Source organism: Lipophrys pholis (assembly GCF_963383615.2).
Source record: "Lipophrys pholis genome assembly, chromosome: 12".
Classification (NCBI taxonomy): domain Eukaryota; kingdom Metazoa; phylum Chordata; class Actinopteri; order Blenniiformes; family Blenniidae; genus Lipophrys; species Lipophrys pholis.
In genome coordinates this window covers 1,730,370-1,752,298 of record NC_137641.1, presented here as the reverse complement: position 1 = coordinate 1,752,298, position 21,929 = coordinate 1,730,370, and the positions used below count along the sequence as shown (strand labels likewise).

At 48.6% G+C, this 21,929-nt stretch overlaps 1 protein-coding gene across 1 annotated transcript; it reads left to right on the top strand.

Moving 5' to 3' along the window:
• The first annotated feature begins 2,200 nt into the window (after positions 1–2,200).
• LOC308118239 (scavenger receptor cysteine-rich type 1 protein M130-like) lies at positions 2,201–21,856 on the top strand. The gene is made up of 9 exons (XM_080477573.1): positions 2,201–2,285; positions 15,668–15,747; positions 16,379–16,408; positions 16,494–16,778; positions 16,953–17,267; positions 18,617–18,910; positions 19,917–20,231; positions 20,421–20,711; positions 21,747–21,856. The coding sequence occupies exons 2-9, from the start codon at positions 15,684–15,686 to the stop codon at positions 21,776–21,778; spliced, it is 1,626 nt and encodes a 541-aa protein (XP_080333699.1). The 5' UTR covers positions 2,201–2,285; positions 15,668–15,683; the 3' UTR covers positions 21,779–21,856.
• Positions 21,857–21,929: the final 73 nt, after the last annotated feature.

The following is a 21,929-nucleotide window of genomic DNA, read 5'->3' as shown; positions in this document are numbered from 1 at the left end:
CAAATGTTCTGGTCAGCCTGATCTGGAAATATCAACCTCATAACAACATTTTAAACTACTATATTCTCGCCTAAAACACTCTTAAAAGTACACTCTGTTAAACTATGAGGCTAATATTTCAGAGTTGTTTCCTCCTCCTCGATCTCCTCCAGCTTCTCCTGCTAAATGCATTCTGGGTAAATTGTCTTCCCAAGTCTGCACAGGTCCGTGTCGATGGATCCTCGATAAAGTGGGCGGAGCCAGAACACATCCGGGTATTCCATGTGTACTCGGTGAGAAACGGCCTAAGAATTGGAAGAGTACTTGGTCTCCCACTGATGACGTTTCACGGGTACACCAGTACACGAGTATGGACAGTATAGGTACTGGAGAACGGCCAAAGACTGTTTAAATCAGGTCAAACTGCAGATCAATGGAGGTTAATGTTTCACCGTTATCTCCTCACATGGCGTGGCGCTCAGGTCCTGACCTCAGCAGAGTCCAGACTTCTCCAGAGTCTTCATCTCTCGAGAGTGCAGACCTCTCCAGAGTTCTAACCTCTCCAGAGTCCGGACCTCTCTAGAGTCCGGACCTCTTTAGAGTCCGGACCTCTCCAGGGTCCAGACCTCTCTAGAGTCCAGACCTCTCTCCAGTCCGGACTTCTCCAGAGTCTAGACCTCTCTAGAGTCTGGACCTCTCTAAAGTCCAGACCTCTCCAGAGTCTGGACCTCTCCAGAGTCTGGACCTCTCCGGAGTCTGGACCTCTCCAGAGTCTGGACCTCTCCGGAGTCCAGATCTCTCCAGCTGACTCTCCCAAACATTCACATGGTTGCCGCAGGCTATTTCTTGACTTTGTCCCACATTACAAGGTCAGACGAGGCTAAAAATAGAGTCCAGCTGCAAATGGCAGGAACCGACAGAAGCTTCTGGAAATTCAGAGCCTCTTTAAACACCAAGGTTCTGTTGTGTTCCAAAAGCTAGACGCTAACCTGCAAGCTGCTAACCAGCTAACCTGCTAACTAGTCAATAAGCGAAACAACATATAAAATTGCCTGGAGGTCTGGAGTTCTGGATGTACTCAGTATGTAACCTGGAGTTCCACAGGATTCTGTCCTGGGACCTCCACTCTTTATGTTCTACCTGCGTCCTGTAGGAAGATCATCAGGAAACATCAACTTCCTTTGTTATGCAGATGATACACTAATATATTGATCAGTAGAACCAGATGATAAACTAATATATTGATCAGTAGAACCAGATGATACACTAATATATTGATCAGTAGAACCAGATGATAAACTAATATATTGATCAGTAGAACCAGATGATACACTAATATATTGATCAGTAGAACCAGATGATAAACTAATATATTGATCAGTAGAACCAGATGATACACTAATATATTGATCAGTAGAACCAGATGATAAACTAATATATTGATCAGTAGAACCAGATGATACACTAATCTAATGATCAGTATAAGCAGAAGATCTGTGTCAGTGACTCTTTATCTCCTGAGAGTCAATATTTACTAATCGTCAGCTGTTTTTACCCACAATGCCACTGGGTGAGGACATGCTGTCTCCCTGAGAGGGGGGAGGGAGTGAGAGAACTGATGGAGAAGTTGTTGAGGGGTGTGTGTGTGTGTGTGTGGGTTGTTAAGGTGGGGGGGTTATGGGGGGGTTTCAGACCTCTGGTTTCGTACATTTGGACTGTGAAAGAAGAAAGTTTGCTCGATCAGAATAAAAACACTCAAAGTTCTTTTTCTTCAGTCTGAAAGTAACTTCTTTACTTTGTACTTCATTACAAACATTTGCCTTCATTAATTTGGTCTTTATTCTCGACACTTTGTAGTTTACTTTTCTCTCGTTTCTGATTTTTGAAATTTTCCCTGGTCCTTTAACTTTATTCCAAAAGCTAACTATATTATCAATTACCAGACTGATTCTTTGACTTTATTTGCATTATTTTAATTCTATACTTTATAATTATACTTATTTCCTCATGCTGCTTTAAAGGTCCAAACACGTATTGAATTAATTCAAATAAAAAACTTTTCTCCAGCCGCAGACTATCTTTCGTCCTGCACCTCAAAGGCCGATCACTCCGCCGCTGCGGGCTCTGATTGGTCGAGCCGGAGTGTCCACGCGAAGCCGGTGTGAGTGTTTGAAGGAGGGCGGTGGGTCGCGCGCTGCTGGTCACAATGTGACGCAGAGGCGCGCGGGCGCGAGCGCGAGCGGAGCCGCAGCTGCTGCAGGTGTGCACGGAGCTTCACGCGCTGCTCACCGGGACCACCACTGCAGGTAACCGAACCGGAGCAGCGCGAGTCGCGGCCCGAAGGAAGCGCTCGCGGTCCCCGCGGCTTTGTCCGTCGCTTCTGGTTCTTCTGCGCGCAGCGTGAATGAGCGCGAAGTTTTCTGCGTGTTCGTGTCGCGAATCCGCTTTTGTTCAGAAAGACGCAGAAATGATTGAATCAGAAGCCGCGTTCAGTCTGAACTCACCTGAACGCACCAAGTGGGCGGGGCTTATTTGCGGAGTTCACGGTGAACTTCCGGTGGAAATCCTGAGAAATGTGAGAAACGCAAAGTTTTATAAGTTTCTGGAACTTTTTGTCAACATCTCAGCTTTTGTTCACCCCCAGACATTACAAGGTTTAATCCTTAAACTTTAATTTTGGAAGAATAGTGGAGTTCTGTCTTTAATCATGCAATTAATTCACCTGGATGCACCTGAAGGCACCACACGAGTGGGCGGAGCCTAATCAGTAAATTAATCATTGAAGTGCCGTGTTGGAATTCTTCTGTGTTCTAAAAAGGAGTAAATATTTCCAGTCTTTCTCTCGGCACGTTAACGACTGTTTAGTCCCCTGTTCCATTCATCGTGAACGCTAAGGCTCCGTTTACACGAAAACCATTTCAAGTCGGAATACATAACTTTCGTATCATTTTGGGCGACGGTTTCCACTATGATGGTGTGTGACATTGCAGCAGGGCTCTCTGAAACATTGTCCAAATGCTGTTATTCCCATGCGTTTCCTTATTGTTTAATTCTTCAGTTTTGTGAGGATCGTGTGTAGAATGAGTTTAATGTATAATTTCCACGCCAGGGTGAATCTTCACTTTTCACTGCAGTTCCTGTCCTCACCATTTAAGAGTGGGGGGCGCTAGTATTTTAGGTCATACTTTGAATCAGACGGCTCAGTTTCAAACGGGGAAATGTGGAGTTCAGGTTTACAAATGAAACAATCTGGAGACTCTGAGAAGCAGGAAGCTGGTTCTTCCTGTGGTCCTGCTGTCGGGAGCAAAAAATACAAACTAATAATAATTGTTAGCTCTGTGTTGTAGTGGCGGGCGGATCGATCCAAATATCAATATGTACGTTGTTGTCGATATGGAACGATTGTAGTTTGAGTTTCTCTCCTGAACGCTGCTCCGCGATGTGCAGTTATTCGTTGTTCTGCAGTGATATCTGCAGTTTTCTACACTTTATGTATTTACGAAAAACATCCAGACATTACGACGTCTGGGAGGAAATAGTTTTGTTACTGTTGTTTGAACATTTTATATTATGATAATAAAGTTTTTTTCTGTTTACTGATAAACGTTTCCCAAATTCTGTTGTGGGTTCAACTAATTAATACACCAAAGGGAAAAATCATCAAAGCACTTAAAGATCATAAACATTCATTCAGACTTTGAACTTTAATGATGCAGTAACCTTGAATATAAAAAAGTATCTGCGATACTGGCCCTGTGTTTACTTGGTATTTGATGGCTACCAGTGTATGACTTCACTACTGTGTAGAACTTGACGGCGCTGAGGATGTCTGGACTCTTTGTTGTCATTACTACTGTTAAAGTATTTCAGAAGTTATTTTGTTCCTGTGGACTTGATTCCTGGATAGTGTTGCTACAGATACCTTTTAAAAGTAATGTTATTTGTGGTTACTCCTTTTAAAAGTAACTTAGTTACTTTACTGATTACTTGTTTTCAGAGGTAACTAAGTTAGATTACAAGTTACTTTTTTAGTTCTTTTCAGCAGACCCCCCCCCCCCCCCCCCCTCCTGGTGGCGTAGTTGGAGTCTTGTTGCACTCTCTCTCTCTCTCTCTCTGTCTCTGTCTCTGTCTCTCTCTCTGTCTCTGTCTCTGTCTCTGTCTCTGTCTCTCTCTCTCTCTCTCTCTCTCTCTCTCGCTCTGTCTCTCTATCTATCTCTGTCTGTCTATCTATTTATCTATCTACCTTTTAATTGCCCCACGGGGACAATCGTTGATTGAAAAAAGGGGCGGGGCTTCCTGCCAATATGTTGATACTCAGGAAAATAAAGATAGTGTACCCATGTTCAGCTGACTGATGATGTTTGTTGGTTCCGATTCTTTTGTTTCCTGTTTGGAGCGACTCGGCCTGTGATTGGCTGAGAGTGTGTGAGAGACTCGTCTTTACAGACCAGGAGCTCATCTTCCTGCGGGACGCTACAATAATGACGCACAGTGACTTGGAGAAGTGACTGTAATCTGATTACTGGATTGGAAATATTAACACATTAGATTACTTCTTACTGAAAAAAGTGGTCCTATGAGAGGAACTAGTTACTTTAGGCGTGGTCCCACCGCAGTATGTGGCGGGGTGGGACGATACGGTACGACAAAGCGTACCCAGGCCCAGTTCTGTGGCGCCGTCCCACCGCAGTCGGGACGGGTAAAATGTAGGCAGGGTTGTGAATGAGGTGGGTTCGTGTCGGACGGAGGACGCGGCCGGCGGTGGACGGCCGTCCGAGGAAAAGCCTTGATCCTCGTTCTCACAGCATAAACGTTCTCCTCGTGAACGGCAGCGTCCAGCTGAACCTCCTCTCCTGGTACACGAGCGTCCGCACCTCGTTAAAAGACGCCATATTGTGGAGCGCCGACGTTTCACTAAACTCAGTAAACAAACCAACCAGTGAACGCAAAGCGGCGGATGTAAACAACAACAGAGGGTTTACGGCCGATGAAATGGTTAAATGTTGCGGACAAGTGGAGCGTGACGATCGTCACTGACTGATCAGCAGACGCTGTCGCTCTTCCTCAGCGCTAGGTACCTCAACAGAAAATGTAAATGGTTTTTTCATACCGTCCACAACTTTCGTCAGTGGAGCCGCACGGAAACCCGTCCTGGTACAAACAGCGCGGTGGAACCGCGGCTTAAGTAACGTGTTACCGACATTACTGTCCCCAGTGGAGTCTCACTTTTCTTCCCGAGTCGCGGCTCAGCAAGGAAGCAGGTCCACTACAGGCTCATGATGGAGGTGTTCTGAGAAAGAACCCCCAGGTTCCTCAGGTCCTCCATCCCCAGCAGGGGTCCGGAGTCCGCTTTTAAGGTACTGAAAAATATATTTGTTTGAATATGTACATTTTCTTTACTTCCAAAATCATTTTGACGAGTTTATGAATCTAGTCGGTTTCAGTATCCTAGTATTGATGGCAGTACTTATCACAGTATTGATGGCAGTACTTATCACAGTATTATGGCAGTACTTATCACAGTAATACAGTATTGATTGCAGTAGTTATCACAGTATTATGTCAGTAGTTATCACAGTAATACAGTATTGATGGCAGTAGTTATCACAGTATTATGTCAGTAGTTATCACAGTATTATGTCAGTAGTTATCACAGTATTATGTCAGTAGTTAACACAGTAATACAGTATTGATGGCAGTAGTTATCACAGTATTATGTCAGTAGTTATCACAGTATTATGTCAGTAGTTAACACAGTAATACAGTATTGATGGCAGTCGTTATCACAGTATTATGTCAGTAGTTATCACAGTAATACAGTATTGATGGCAGTAGTTATCACAGTATTATGTCAGTAGTTAACACAGTAATACAGTATTGATGGCAGTATGGATACCGATACCACCATGTAGTTCAATACTTTTCAAAATAAACAGAGAACACAAAAAGTAATGAGCTCCCGCCTGTCTTCAGTAGGACCAATGTCTTTAAATGGTTTGTTACTATACAGTACTCTTTATAACATTAAATGACTAAAATAAATGTTTTCATATTCTATTCTTTTATATAATTTAATATATTTATAATAGCTTCATTTTTTCCCCCAGAGTTGGTTATTACGAGCAGTCTCCGGTTTTTCATTTTGAATTTGGAAATCAAAAAACGGAAATCGGGTCGTTTCCCGTTTCCTGATATGCGTTTCTAAGTCGACTCTCTTCTTCTTCTTGATGGGAGGTTAAACAACGGCGCATGGCGTTGCTGCCCCCTGCAGGCTGCCTGTGAGCTTCCAACTCGCCCAGCAGTTGGTTCAGATGTTTATCCAGCTGCTGCAGTTTGATGTTACAAAAATAAAAGTGCAAATAGGTTGACTGGAGAGGGCTAGGATGTATTAAGCATACCCCCTACTGCTTTTCACACGTTAGCTTTTCTACTGCAATGCATCTTTTTTGCTTTTATTTCTGTTTAAAATGAAAAAATAAAATCTTCTTTTGTTATGTTATTTGAAATATATTTATCATTCTTTCACATCCCAGGTTTTGGTTAAATGTTTGTTTTTTTGATTCATTTAATTCTTTAACAAACCTTGTCTTAACATTGAGCCGCAAAACAGAAAAAAAGATTGAAATAAAACATAGAAATCCACCTTTTTCAACTAACTTTAACGAAAGAGCAATTCTCTCATTAAGAATGAATATTTAGTTCAAATCCCATGTGGCACTTTCTGGCTTTGCTCTGTGGTTCCCTGCTGAGCCTCATGAGGAGCTGCAGAACCTCCAGAACCTCCAGAGAGGACGGAGGGTCGCCATTCGCTGGCAGGAAGGACTCAACCTGGCAACAAGGTCTGAGACACAGAACCTGGCAACAAGGTCTGAGACACAGAACCTGGCAACCCATCCTGCAGCCTGAGGAACTCTTCATTCTGATAATGTGTCAGGCAGAACTTTATTTTATACTTCACTCTGATATTTATCTACAAAGTTGTCAGGAGTATTTCCGAGTATAAACCTCAGGAGACAGAATACTCAGGACGTTTCTGATCACATTATAGTACAACCTTGGAAATAAACAACAAAAGTCATGCATAGATGAGAATTCCATTTTGTTGGAGCTCAATTTAATATAATTATAATTTTAGTTCAACAAACTTAACGGCTCGCAGTAAGAAAAACATACAATCCTTCCCCAAATCCTTCAAAGTGACGCTTCTGAAAGTAAAGAAAAAGGATTTGTATTTCACAAAAAACCTGAGTGAATGTAAACAAAGTCAAAGTTTTTTTTTATTTGTCATCTGTGACAGATGAAATTGCGATCCTCCCATCAGTGCAAACTGCAGTGCAAAAAAACAACAAACAAGAATAAATGAGTAAAAAAAAGATAATAGGAATAGAAATACTACACAATATATACAACAATCTAAGCAATAGTAAATAATAAAGTTATGAAGGTGAGGTAGTGCGTTAACGTGCGAAAAGTGACTCAAGTTGGCAGAGGGTTCAAGTGAGTGGAGGTGATTGTGAGTGCGTGAGTTCGGGGGGGGGCAGATAGTCAGTTGGGGGGGGGGTGATGTGAGGGCGGACTGTGGCAGGAGGCAGAGGGGGGGAGGAGGGTAGAGGGGGGAATGGGGGGAGAGCAGGGAGTGAGTTGAGTCTCCTGACTGTCCTTGAGCCTGCTGGTTCGAGCACGGAGACTCTGGCAGCAGGCTGAAGAGGCTGTGAGACGGGTGGGTGGGGTCGCCTGCAATCCTGGTGGATTTGCAGGTGAGACGGGAGTTGTAGATGTCCAGAAGGGGGGGAAGAGAGACACCAATGATCTTCTCTGCTGCTTTCACGATGCGCTGCAGAGTCTTACGGCAGGACACGGTGCAGGCGCCGTACCACACGGTGATGCAGCTGGACAGGATGCTCTCAATGGTGCCTCTGTAGAAGGGGAGCATGATGGAGGGCGGGGCTCTTGCTCTTCGCAGTTTGCGGAGGAAGTAGAGGCGCTGATTGGATTTCTTATGCAGTGATGTGGTGTTGTGGGTCCAGGGTCAGGTCTTCAGAGATGTGCACACCCAGGAACTTGGTGCTGCTCACCCTCTTCACTGCAGCACCGTGGATGATCAGCGGAGCATGCTGGGTGAGCGTTCTCCTAAAGTCCACAACAATCTCCTTTGTCTTTTCCACATTCAGATGGAGATTGTTGTCCTTACACCACAAGACCAGCCTGCTGACCTCACTCCTGTAGCTTGTCTCGTCGTTGTTATTGATGAGACCCACCACAGTCGTGTCGTCAGCAAACTTTACGAAGAGGTTGGAGCTGGAAGATGGGGTGCAGTCATGGGTCAGCAGCGTGAAAAGGAGGGGGCTCAGCACACATCCTTGGGGGGCCCCCGTGTTCATCATGATGGTGCTGGAGGTGTTTCTGCCGACCCGAACTGTCTGTGGTCTCCCCGTCAGGAAGTCCAGCAGCCAGTTGCACAGGGCGGTGTTGAGGCCCAGGTGGTCCAGTTTGTGGATGAGCTGCTGTGGGATGATGGTGTTGAATGCTGAACTGAAGTCGATGAACAGCATTCTGACGTGGGAGTCCTTGGTCTCCAGGTGGGTGAGGGCTGAGTGGAGGGCGGTGGAGATGGCGTCGTCGGTTGATCTGTTGGGCCGATAAGCAAACTGGTAGGGGTCCAGGGTGGAGGGGAGGGCGGACTTGATGTGCTGCATGACCAGCCTCTCGAAGCACTTCATGATGATGGGGGTGAGTGCGACCGGGCGGTAGTCATTGTAGCAAGATGGAGGTGACTTCTTCGGGACCGGGATGATGGTGGTGGCTTTGAGGCATATGGGGACAACAGCTTGGCTCAGTGAGGTGTTAAAGATGTCGGTGAAGACTTCTGTGAGCTCCTCAGCACAGTCTCTCAGGACACGACCTGGGATGTTGTCAGGACCTGCCGCTTTCCTTGCATTTGTACTCTTGAGGGATCGCCTCACGCTGTCCCGGGAAAACGTCAGCACCTGGTCGCCAGGAGAGGGTGGCAGCTTCTGTGCTGGGAAGTTGTCTGCCTCAAACCGCGCGAAGAAGTCGTTAAGGTTGTTCAGCAGGGAGGTGGAGCTGTCGCAGTTCTGCGAGGGGGGCTTGTAGTCCGTGATGGTCTGGATCCCCCGCCACAGGTTCCTGGTGTCACTGCTGTCGGTGAAACGGTCTGCGATCCTCCTGGAGTAATTCCTTTTGGCCAATCTGATGCCTCGTGACAGGTTGGCCCTGGCAGTCTTTAGGCCCGCCGCATCCCCGGCTCTGAAGGCAGCGTTCCTGGCCCTCAGGAGCCTGTGGACTTCACCTGTCAGCCATGGCTTCTGATTGGCCCGAATGGTGATGTTCTTGATGACCGTGACATCAAAAGATTAAAATGCATGATAAAGTAAAACATTAAAACTTTTAACGATCCCATTCCTGCAAAGCAACATGGAAATGTAATCAGATTATTAATCATTAGTTTCACAAAGTAGAGCTCAGAAAAAGAAGAGCAACAAAGAAAAGCTGCCGATGTTGATGTGGTGTTGAGTCTCTAGTAAAGCTGCTCCTGTCCTTTCTCTGGCATGTCCTCCTTTAGAAGACACAATCCTGTCCTTTCTCTGCCATGTCCTCCTTTAGAAGACACAATCCTGTCCTTTCTCTGCCATGTCCTCCTTTAGAAGACACAATCCTGTCCTTTCTCTGCCATGTCCTCCTTTAGAAGACACAACCCTGTCCTTTCTCTGCCATGTCCTCCTTTAGAAGACACAATCCTTTCCTTTCACTGGCATGTCCTCCTTTAGAAGACACAATCCTTATCTTTCACTGGCATGTCCTCCTTTAGAAGACACAATCCTGTCCTTTCACTGGCATGTCCTCCTTTAGAAGACACAATCCTGTCCTCATCTCAACCATCAATTAAAGCAACACATAAATCAGTAAGATGATGACAAGGACACACGACTGCATACAGCGCTGCATCAGGTACTTCATAGTAATACTATCAAGAAGAACACTAAAAATACATTTTCTATTACATTAGGAACCATTAACCAAAATACTAAACGGTATCATTGGTTTTTTAGAATGTGTAAATATTATAGTGTAACTACAAACTAACTCCACTGAATCTCACATTTATAATTATTTAGTTTTTAATGTTTCATTAATGTGACTGAGCTCCGAGGACAATCTGCTGCTTCTGACAGCAGGGGGCGCTGTGAGCCTGCAGGCAAATCAATGAAAAGAATCATGTTCTGTATACAACGCTGCTCACCTCAGCAGGTGAAGCAGCTTCAGCTTGGAGGTGATGCTCCGTCATGTAGGTGGAGAAGCCTCGCTCTGCTTGGAGCTCCATGTAGGTGGAGAAGCCTCGCTCTGCTTGGAGCTCCATGTAGGTGGAGAAGCCTCGCTCTGCTGGAGCTCCATGTAGGTGGAGAAGCTTCGCTCTGCTTGGAGCTCCATGTAGGTGGAGAAGCCTCGCTCTGCTGGAGCTCCATGTAGGTGGAGAAGCTTCGCTCTGCTGCAGCTCCATGTAGGTGGAGAAGCCTCGCTCTGCTTGGAGCTCCATGTAGGTGGAGAAGCCTCGCTCTGCTGGAGCTCCATGTAGGTGGAGAAGCTTCGCTCTGCTGCAGCTCCATGTAGGTGGAGAAGCCTCGCTCTGCTTGGAGCTCCATGTAGGTGGATAAGCCTCGCTCTGCTGGAGCTCCATGTAGGTGGATAAGCCTCGCTCTGCTGCAGCTCCATGTAGGTGGAGAAGCTTTGCTCTGCTTGGAGCTCCATGTAGGTGGAGAAGCCTCGCTCTGCTGGAGCTCCATGTAGGTGGAGAAGCTTCGCTCTGCTGCAGCTCCATGTAGGTGGAGAAGCCTCGCTCTGCTTGGAGCTCCATGTAGGTGGATAAGCCTCGCTCTGCTGCAGCTCCATGTAGGTGGAGAAGCTTCGCTCTGCTGCAGCTCCATGTAGGTGGAGAAGCTTCGCTCTGCTGCAGCTCCATGTAAGTGGAGAAGCTTTGCTCTGCTTGGAGCTCCATGTAGGTGGAGAAGCCTCGCTCTGCTGCAGCTCCATCGTCACACATTCCTCCCTGAAACTCTAATTTCACCCGCAGTCCTGCCGTTGGGACCATGTCCACTATTACGTTGGCGCAACAGTCCAAAGACATTTTTATAAGTTTTTAATCATTAAATTTATACAACATCACCGGGGGGGGGGGCAGCCAGACAAGTATGGACGGTGAAGCAGCAGAAGAAGAAGACGACGACGACGACACTCGACTTCCGGGTTTTACGGCAAATCAAACTTGGAATAAAGAATCACAATCGTATTTTATTTCCCGATTTTTGTTTAAGAAACGCATATCGGGAAACAACTCGATTTCCGGTTTTTCGTTCTCCGACACCAAAATGAAAAGCCATCGGCCGGAAGGGCCGCGGATTGTTTCCGCTCGTGGCCAGACATGAGCTTCAGTGTTGATGGAGACACCGTGCTCTTTGGTTTTGACACCAAAGTACTTCTATAGAGCACTTCTAGCATCTGTTTCTTCTACAAGTCTCTCTCTTTCACTCTCACTCTCTCTCTCTCTCTCTCTCACTCTCACTCTCTCTCTCACTCTCACTCTTTGCTACTCTGTTAGTGATGTACTCGATTTCTTTTTACAGCGTTTCCACGGGTCGTTTGAGTCCGTTACGCATGCAGCCGGCCGGCGCCCCCCCCCCACAGACAGACTGACCACTCTCCTCAGTGCAAATTACAACACAGTGACGCTCCGCGGCGACGGAAAAAAAATAAATAAAAAGATACCGGTACCGGCCAGGCCCAGTATAGTATAGTTTTAAAGGAGTCAGTACCGCGATATAATACAGTACCGGTATACCGAACAACCCTAGATGGCAGTAGTTATCACAGTATTGATGGACGTTGTAATAAATGTCAATGTAACGTCAGCAGATGAAGATGATGGTGTCCTGTGTTTCAGCCCCAGAGAGACCGCCATGCCCATCGACATGCCGCTGTGCCTCTCCAAGGAGGACTTCCTGTTGGCGGCGCCCCGCCAGCCGGCACTGCGGTTCGATTGCCCCGCCCACCCCGGCGCAGCCAAGGCCAAGAAGCGGGTGACGTTCGCCGACCACCGCGGCCTGGCGCTGACCCGCGTCAAGGTCTTCTCCCAGTTCGACGACCCCATCGCCATCCCCGCCACCGTGCGGGAGACACTGCGCCCGGCGGCGGTGGCAGCGGCAGCACAGGACCAGTTGGAGCTGGACTTCGCCCAGCCGTCATCGGACTACCTGCTGTTCCGCCGGAGCCTGGAGGCCAACCTGGTGAGCTTGGAGCGCTGCGTGCTGAAGGAGCGTGCCTTCGCCGGAACCGTCAAGGTCAAGAACGTGTCCTTCGAGAAGCACGTGGCGCTGCGCATCAGCTTCGACGCCTGGAGCAGCCACTCTGACGTAGACTGCGTCTACGTGCGGGACGCCTACCCCGGCGCCTGCGGCGACACCTTCTCCTTCGAGGTGCCGCTACCCGCTGACCTACCGCCGCACTGCCGCGTCGAGTTCGCCGTCCGCTACACCGTGGGCGGCCGCGAGCACTGGGACAGTAACCACGGCAACAACTACAGCATTGTGTGGTCGTCAGCAAGGAGGGGCCGGCGCTCAGACCCCGGCGACTTGGGGATCCACTGGGAGCGCTACGGGAGCCCCACCTGTTCCCACGGGATCCTCCCCGACTGGCCCAGCTACGCCGGCTATGAGAACATTGGGCCCTACTATTGAGTAGGCGGGGCTTAGCCCAGCTGAGGTCTGGGTCACCGGATTGGTACTCGCCAGGGATTCTGGATCTGCACTGAAACACACACACACACACACACACACACACACACTGGAGTGAGCCGTCACACTGAGCAGGATCTCAGGGTGAACATGAACTCTGAGCTGCATGTTCTCCCTCTCCTCGGACCGTTCAGGGGTTTTCAGGGTGTTTCATGACCTCATGCTCACCTGTCCGGGTCTCACCTGGGTCCGGTCTGCGAGACGGAGCCAGGAGCCTCATGAGTTTCCTGAAGACCAGTGTTTTGTGGAGGACTGAACGTTGGCGGGTTCCAGACCCGATGAACCGGGAACAGGACCGAGAAACACCTGACGAGTTCCTAGGTCAAAGGTCACCTTTGGACACGATGGAACTACCGGGCCCAGAGAGCCTCCGGTGGGGACCTGGTCCGGGTCCTGGTCTTCTGCCGTGGCCACTTTTAGAGGTTTTGTTAATTAAGTTTGTTTTAAAATGATGAAAAATAAAAAACTTTTTAGCTTCATTTGCTCGTTTTGGTTTATTTCTTCATTTCAACGTTCATGCCACAACTGATGACATGAAAACATTTAATATCAACAATCATATCAATAATGTATGTTTTGTGTATGAAAAGGAGTCTGGTGAAAGATCTGAATATCTCAACACAAACTAGAAAATGATAAAAGGGCAATGTGAGGAACTTGGCAGGGTGTTCTGCTCACCACCGAGCTGGAACCAGAACCGGAACCAGGTAGAAGACACGTATAAGGCGCTTTCCCTCCTCTACTCCACTCAGCCTCGGTTGTTTTCCATTCCACTGGTATAGTACGACCATGGCGTGGGCGGAGTCATGGGAGCTTTTCCCCGTCGTGAACAAGTAATCACCCGTTATGATGCAGAGTAAACATCCATTGGATATCAGCTTGAATAATAAATTAACTGTTTATTAATAAAACAAAATGTGGATCGTTACGATGGTGCTTCACTGTCCAGTGTTTTGGTTTCACTGGTGCCCCTGTTAACTGGTGACTTCTGTCACCAGCCGTTGATGTTAAAATAAGACCAACAAACACTATGATACTTTAACCTTTAATGGAAATGTGGCTAAACGAGGTTCTCCAGGACAGCTCTGGGTTTCGCTCGGGTTTTTAACATCTGCTGTGAAAAGGGGGACGCTGGAAGAAGCCGGTCACCAGTTAACAGGGAAACCAGGGAATCCAAAGCACCGGTGGTATCCAGCTCCTGGTAGCGTGTCGCTCTGTGGAGCTCCTGAATCCTCTGGTCGCCTCCAGACAAACGTCTCCAGAGCGCCGCTGCTCCACAGGGTTGATTCCTGAGCGCCTCTCTGGTCGTGATCGGGTTTTAAAAATGGCGGCTGAACGAGACGTCCTCTGACTCGTCTGTGTCGTGACACTGTGGCCAATCAGCGGCTGCCGTCTGCCGAAGTCACGTTGTCTACTGGCCTCAGCTCGCTGGGAACCTGGAGGAGGAACCAGGAAAGTTCCTGGTTCCTCAGCTCGCTGGGAACCTGGAGGAGGAACCAGGAAGGTTCCTGGTTCCTCAGCTCGCTGGGAACCTGGAGGAGGAACCAGGAAGGTTCCTGGTACTCACACGTAATGGAAAAGCGTCAATTGTGAGTCGAGGTGATCGGAGTAGGAACTAGTTGAAAGGCGCCATTACGCCTCATTTCCACCGCACAAAAAGTGCATGGATGGATGTTTTTTTCGGAAAACATCACTTGCTATCACCAACGGATCACACCATCGCTGGGCGCGGCCATTTTTGCGTGAAGTTTCAACGAGATCTCGCCCCGAGAGCGCAATCACGTGATCGCCGATGATAGCGTGGGAAAACTGTGAAACGTGAATGAAAACATCTGTAGAGCGATGCTGGTAAGATAGTCGTACTCGTATCTTATTGGTAGAAAACACAAAATACATTGTAGAATACAATTTATGCACAGAGTTGAGAGTAGTAACTTGACATACATCAGTAGTTACATTTCAAGGGTGGGTAAATGTAGTAAATATCTGAAAAGTTATCCCAAACATTAAAACAAGCAAATTGGACCCCATGCACCCAGCCATGTTGGACCATCCGACCCCTTCACAAGGGTCCAGTGCTAGAGTAAAATTAATTCAAGCACATGTACTTGTACTTTTATGACAGTTGAGTAGTAACTTGACATACTTCAGTCGTTAAATTCGAATTCATACATTACTCAAGCTTATAAATTTCCATTAAACTTCGGGCAAGTAAAAAGTTGTAAGCACTTGCCCGAAGCGCCCCCTGGTGGTGAGGAGACACAGCTCGCCTCGTGGTGGTGAGCAAACCCAACTCCCCCTGGTGGTGAGGCAATGTAGCTCCCCCTGGTGGTGAGGAGACCACAGCGTCTCATGGTGGTGAGCAGACCCAACTCCCCCTGGTGGTGAGGCAATGTAGCTCCCCCTGGTGGTGAGGAGACCACAGCGTCTCATGGTGGTGAGCAGACCCAACTCCCCCTGGTGGTGAGGCAATGTAGCTCCCCCTGGTGGTGAGCAGACCCAACTCCCCCTGGTGGTGAGGCAATGTAGCTCCCCCTGGTGGTGAGGAAGACCAACGCCTCATGGTGGTGAGCAGACCCAACTCCCCCTGGTGGTGAGGCAATGTAGCTCCTCCTGGTGGTGAGGAGACCACAGCGCCTCATGGTGGTGACGGTGGATGAGTCTGCTACTTGTTTGGTTTGTTTGTTGGGTACGAAGGTAAACATTGATTCTGTCGTAACAAGTCAAACAGTTTTCAGCTCCATGATAAACTAACATCTGAAACCAGGTCAGTGGCTTGAACCAGGGTCCAAACGGAGAAGTGAACATGCTGTTTACTGATCTGCTGCTCTTCATCATCATCATCATCATCATCATCATCATCATCCAACTCTTTTTGACAGGACATTCAACTGTCAGATGAAGAAGAGACACAAACACCTGAACATGTTTCACCTGCTGCTGCTGCTGCTGTGGAGCTCAGGTAGGAAACAACACACACACACACACACACACACACACACACACACACACACACACACACACACACACACACACACACACACACACACACACACACACACACACACACACACACACGACTTGCTGAGCTTCAAACACACTTGAAACTAGTCTAACCAGATTAAACCGGTCAAAACCAACCAACTGAACTCCTAAGATCTGGAAACAGGCATTTCCCATATGAAACCTGCTGCTGCTCTCCTAAACTAAACCTGCTGCTGCTCTCCTAAACTAAACCTACTGCTTTGCTAAATCAAACCTGCTGCTCTGGTAAACCTGTTGCTGCTCTGCTGAATTAAACCAGCTGCTCTGCTAAACTAAACCTGCTGCTACTTTGCTAAACTCAACCTGCCGCTCTGCTAAACTCAACCTGCTGCTGCTCTGCTAAACTCAACCTGCCGCTCTGCTAAACTCAACCTGCTGCTGCACTGCTAAACTAAACCTGCCGCTCTGCTAAACTCAACCTGTTGCTGCTCTGCTAAACTCAACCTGTTGCTGCTCTGCTAAACTCAACCTGTTGCTGCTCTGCTAAACTAAACCTGCTGCAGTTTTGATCTGCTACATCTTGTTCATGTTCACGTTGTTTTTCTCAGCGGTGCGTCCTGAAGCAGATAATGATTCAGGTAAAGACAAATGGCCGTGGAGTTTAAGTTCCTGTTTCTTGGGGAAGTTTGTTTGTTCGCCGATGACTCCCTGCTCTTTGTCCAGACGACGTGCGGCTAGTGGGCGGAGCCTCTCGCTGTGCAGGTGCGCTGGAGGTGAGACAGGAGGCGGAGTGGAGACGAGTGGATGACGATCGCTGGTCTATGGACACGGTGGCAGCGTTCTGCAAGTGGCTGGACTGCGGCTCAGCCGTTTCCATGACAAAGGTGACGGAGGATTTGGTCAGACCGGTGATGAAGGTCACACCTGAGTGTCTTCGCTCTGGATCCGCCCTGAAGGACTGTCTGCTATCAAGACTCTCCCACCACCACGTCCAGCTCACCTGCTCAGGTCAGCAGGTCACCAACACCACTGAGATCAATACAGCTGGGATCAATACATCGATTCAGCTGTGAGGTTCTGCAGAGGCTTAATGTCTATGTGAGGTTCTCCACAAGTTCTACTGTCTCTGTGAGGTTCTACTGTCTCTATGAGGTTCTCCTGAGGTTCTCCTATCTCCTGCAGACTCGGTCCGGCTGCTGAATGGATCCAGTCAGTGTTCAGGCAGACTGCAGGTGAAGACCGACCCGTCGGACCGGCGCTGGTCCTCAGTGTGTGAAGCCGACTTGGACCTGCAGGATGCGGAGGTGGTGTGTCGGGAGCTGGGCTGTGGGGCTCCTTCAGCCCTGCAGGGGGCGCTCTATGGAGACCTGCAGACTCCACCATGGAGCCCCGAGTTCCAGTGTGGAGGCCACGAGTCTGCTCTGCTGGACTGTAGACGCTCTGCCTCTGCTAGGAACAGCTGCTCACCTGGACGAGCTGCTGGACTCACCTGCTCAGGTAGGACCTGCTGACTCACCTGCTCAGGGAGAACCTGCTGGACTCATCAGACCTCAGGTCTCTGTTCTCTCCAGAGCTGCTGGTCACAGCCCAGAATGTTTGGTCTGATCGTACGGTGTGACTGTCGGAGTGCGGCTCTGACCTCTAGCTGCTAAAAACCAGAAACAAAGCAGGAAGCGACGAAATCCTGGGCCACATTTCCTGTTTCTAAACTAACCCTGAATGAGCGAGTGGTTCAGTCTCCGTTAGCGCCATGATGCTGGCGTACGTTCAGCGTCACCAGCTTCCTCTTGTCTGGTGATGTACGAAGTTGCGGTCGTCACTACAGAGCAACGTGGTGCAGTAAAACTTCCTCTGGTTCCAAGTTTATAAATCCAGGCTGCAGCGGCTACAAACAACAATTCTATCCCGTAGAGTCTATCGGAAACCATGGAGACGAGGAGCAACTCGTTGCCTTCAGGTGTGTTGGAGCAGGACTCCAGAAGGCTTGTTTCCACTGTGCAGTATTAGATGGTACAGTACTGAACGAGACGGTACGGTACAGTACTGGACGAGATGATACAGGACGAGATGGGGCGAGATGGTACAGTATGGTACGATCCTTAACGGTACAGTACAGTCAGGGATGGTACGGTTCGAGACGGGACGGTACGGGATGGTATGGGACTAGACGGTATGGGACGGTACTGTACCGTACCATACACTCCCGTACTGTCTCATCCCATACCGTACCGTACCATACCAGACAATCTCATCCCATACTGTACCGTACCATACCAGCATATACTGCGCAGTGTAAACGAGGCTGTGGAGAACTCAGGGATCACAGAACTCATAGAGGATGAACAGTCTTCTTTGATCTTCCATCTCTGATTGAAGTGGTGGCATGCTCTCTAATGACCTTCTCTCTCTCAGATGACCTTCTCTCTCTCAGATGACCTTCTCTCTCAGATGACCTTCTCTCTCTCTCAGATGACCTTCTCTCTCTCAGATGACCTTCTCTCTCTCAGATGACCTTCTCTCTCAGATGACCTTCTCTCTCAGATGACCTTCTCTCTCTCTCAGATGATCTTCTCTCTCTCAGATGACCTTCTCTCTCTCAGATGACCTTCTCTCTCAGATGACCTTCTCTCTCTCTCAGATGACCTTCTCTCTCTCAGATGACCTTCTCTCTCTCAGATGACCTTCTCTCTCAGATGACCTTCTCTCTCAGATGACCTTCTCTCTCTCTCAGATGATCTTCTCTCTCTCAGATGACCTTCTCTCTCTCAGATGACCTTCTCTCTCAGATGACCTTCTCTCTCTCTCAGATGACCTTCTCTCTCTCAGATGACAGTCTGTGTCTTCAGAGCCTGAACGTTCAGTGAGGTTGGTGGGCGGAGCCAGCCAATGTGAAGGTACGGTGGAGGTGTACCACCTGAGAACGTGGAGACCGGTGTACAGCTCCCTGTGGAATCTGCAGGCTGCGGTGGTCTTCTGCCGGTGGCTAGACTGTGGTTCTCCCGAGTCTGTGGAGCAGCAGGATAACCTCGCGGAGCAGCTGGTGTGGTTCACCGACACCGGCTGTGTCGGATCTGCAGCCCCCTTCAGCGACTGTTCAACATCCAGGAACTTCTCCGGCAGCCTGAAACTCAGCTGCTCAGGTAGATTCCTCTGAGATTCTTCTGTCTCCTGTGAGGTTCCTCTGAGGTTCAACTGTCTCCTGTGAGGTTCTACTGTCTCTTGTGAGGTTCTCCTGAGGTTCTACTGTTTTTGTGAGTTTCTCCTGAGGGTCTACTGCTTTGTGGGGTTCTCCTGATGCTCTCCTGTCTCCTGTGAGGTGGTTCTACTTTTTCCTGTGAGGGTCTACAGTCTTCTGAGGTTCTACAGTCTCTTAGAGGTTCTTCTGAGGTTCTACTCTTCGTCTGTGAAGTTTTCCTGAGGTTCAATGATCTTTGTGAGGTTCTACTGTTTCTACGGTCTCTGTGAGGTTCTACTGGGGTTCTGTTTCCGGTGAGGCTCTATTGGTTCTATTGTATCTGAGGTTCTCCTGAAGATCTCCTGTCTCTGTTAGGTTATCTTGTCTCTGTGAGGTTCTACTGACATTCTCCTGTCTCTGTGAGGTTCTACTGAGGTTCTCCTATCTCTGGGATTCTGCTGAGGTTTTACTTTCTCCCATGAGGTTCTCCTGTCTCTGTGAGGTTCTGTTTAGGTTCTACTTTGTCTTATGAGGTTCTACTGTCTCTGTAAGGTTCTCCCGAGGTTCTAATGTCTATGTGAGGTTCACCTGAGGTTGAACTTTCTCTGTGAGATTCTCCTGAGGTTCTACTGTCTCCTGTGAGGCTCTTTTGTTTCTACTGTCTCTGTGAGGCTCTACTGTTTCTACTGTCTCTATGAGGTTCTACTGTGTCTGTGATGTTATCTAGTCTCTGTGAGGTTATCTTGTCTCTGAGGTTCTACTGACATTCTCCTGTCTCTGTGATGTTCTACTGAGATTCTCCTGTCTCTGGACTTCTGCTGAGGTTTTACTTTATCCTGTGAGGTTCTACTGTCTCTGTGAGGTTCTCCCAGGTTTCTAATGTCTATTTGAGGTTCTCCTGAGGTTCAACGGTCTCTGTGAGGTTCTACTGTCTCTATGAGGTTCTCCTGAGGTTCTCCTATCTCCTGCAGACTCGGTCCGGCTGCTGAATGGATCCAATCAGTGTTCAGGCAGACTGCAGGTGAAGACCGACCCGTCGGACCGGCGCTGGTCCTCAGTGTGTGAAGCCGACTTGGACCTGCAGGATGCGGAGGTGGTGTGTCGGGAGCTGGGCTGTGGGGCTCCTTCAGCCCTGCAGGGGGCGCTCTATGGAGACCTGCAGACTCCACCATGGAGCCCCGAGTTCCAGTGTGGAGGCCACGAGTCTGCTCTGCTGGACTGTAGACGCTCTGCCTCTGCTAGGAACAGCTGCTCACCTGGACGAGCTGCTGGACTCACCTGCTCAGGTAGGACCTGCTGACTCACCTGCTCAGGTAGAACCTGCTGACTCACCTGCTCAGGGAGAACCTGCTGACTCACCTGCTCAGGTAGAACCTGCTGGATGTTTACACAGCAACACTATCGTGTCGACAGAGGAAGCGCTGCTACTTCTCCTGTGCTTCCTCCCCTCTCTTCCTGCTCTCTGCTGTGTCCAGAGCCAGTCAGGTTGGTGGGCGGAGCCAGCCGCTGTGCCGGGACGCTGCAGGTGAAACACCTGGGTGAGTGGAGGCAGGTGCACGTTCTCGTCTGGAACCTGCAGGTGGCAGCAGCGTTCTGTGAGCGTCTGAACTGTGGCACCGTAGTCTCCGTTGCTCGCAGCCTGGACTCGCCCGCCGATCGGGCGTGGTGGGTCCGAGTCGACCGCCTGCAGGCTGGCGAGGACCTCCGGGACTCAGTTTTTCACACATTCAGACGCTCCTTCCCCAACCTGACGCTCATCTGCTCAGGTAAGCTCCTCTGTGACATCACCACTGATGTCATTGGGTGGTGCTGCGAGGCTCTGTTTCCCATCTGGAGGTGAAACTTCCTTAGAGCCGCTCTGATCAGTCAGAAGTAATCTGAGTAAAATTACTATGAAGCAGGTGAAGGTCTGAGGTAGAAAGAATTCAATTCAATTCAATTCAATTCAATTTTATTTGTAAAGCTCTAAATCACATCAACAAACATCTCAGAACCTCTTACAATGATAGAGAACAACAGAACCCTACTAAACCTTCCAGAACCTCTTACAATGATAGAGAACAACAGAACCCAACTAAACCTTCCAGAACCTCTTACAATGATAGAGAACAACAGAACCCAACTAAACCTTCCAGAACCTCTTACAATGATAGAGAACAACAGAACCCTACTAAACCTTCCAGAACCTCTTACAATGATAGAGAACAACAGAACCCAACTAAACCTTCCAGAACCTCTTACAATGATAGAGAACAACAGAACCCAACTAAACCTTCCAGAACCTCTTACAATGATAGAGAACAACAGAACCCAACTAAACCTTCCAGAGCAGCAGATGGAACAAGCAACAGTGGAAACCAGGAAGAACTCCCTCTCAGGAAGAACAGTTCATAAGAAGTCCCTCTTCAGGAAGAAAGGGGGCGGAGCCTAGACTCTGGAAGGGGGGGGGGGGGGGGGGGGCATCCACCTTGACCGGTTGGGGGGAGAAGTACATGGGATAGGACAGGGAGAGAGAGGAATAGAAGAGGGAGAGAGAGAGGAATAGAAGAGGGAGAGAGAGGAATAGAAGAGGGAGAGAGAGGAATAGAAGAGGGAGAGAGAGAGGAATAGAAGAGGGAGAGAGAGGAATAGAAGAGAGAGAGAGGAATAGAAGAGGGAGAGAGAGAGGAATAGAAGAGGGAGAGAGAGAGGAATAGAAGAGAGAGAGAGAGAGGAATAGAAGAGGGAGAGAGAGAGTGGCAGACAGGCCAGATAAGTACAAATACTAAGAAGCTGATGATGTTTCCTCCGTGTTCTCTCAGAGCTCCAGCAGGGGGCAGCGGCTCACGTTTGACCTTTGACCTTCGGGAGCAGCTCAGTGGTTGGAGATCTTTTCAAAATAAAACGTTTCTGAGTCCAGTTCACTGTCTTCATGTGTGTGTGTGCGTGTGACCTTCTTTCACGTTACATGAATTGGATAAAAAGGTGCAGAAGATAAATAATAA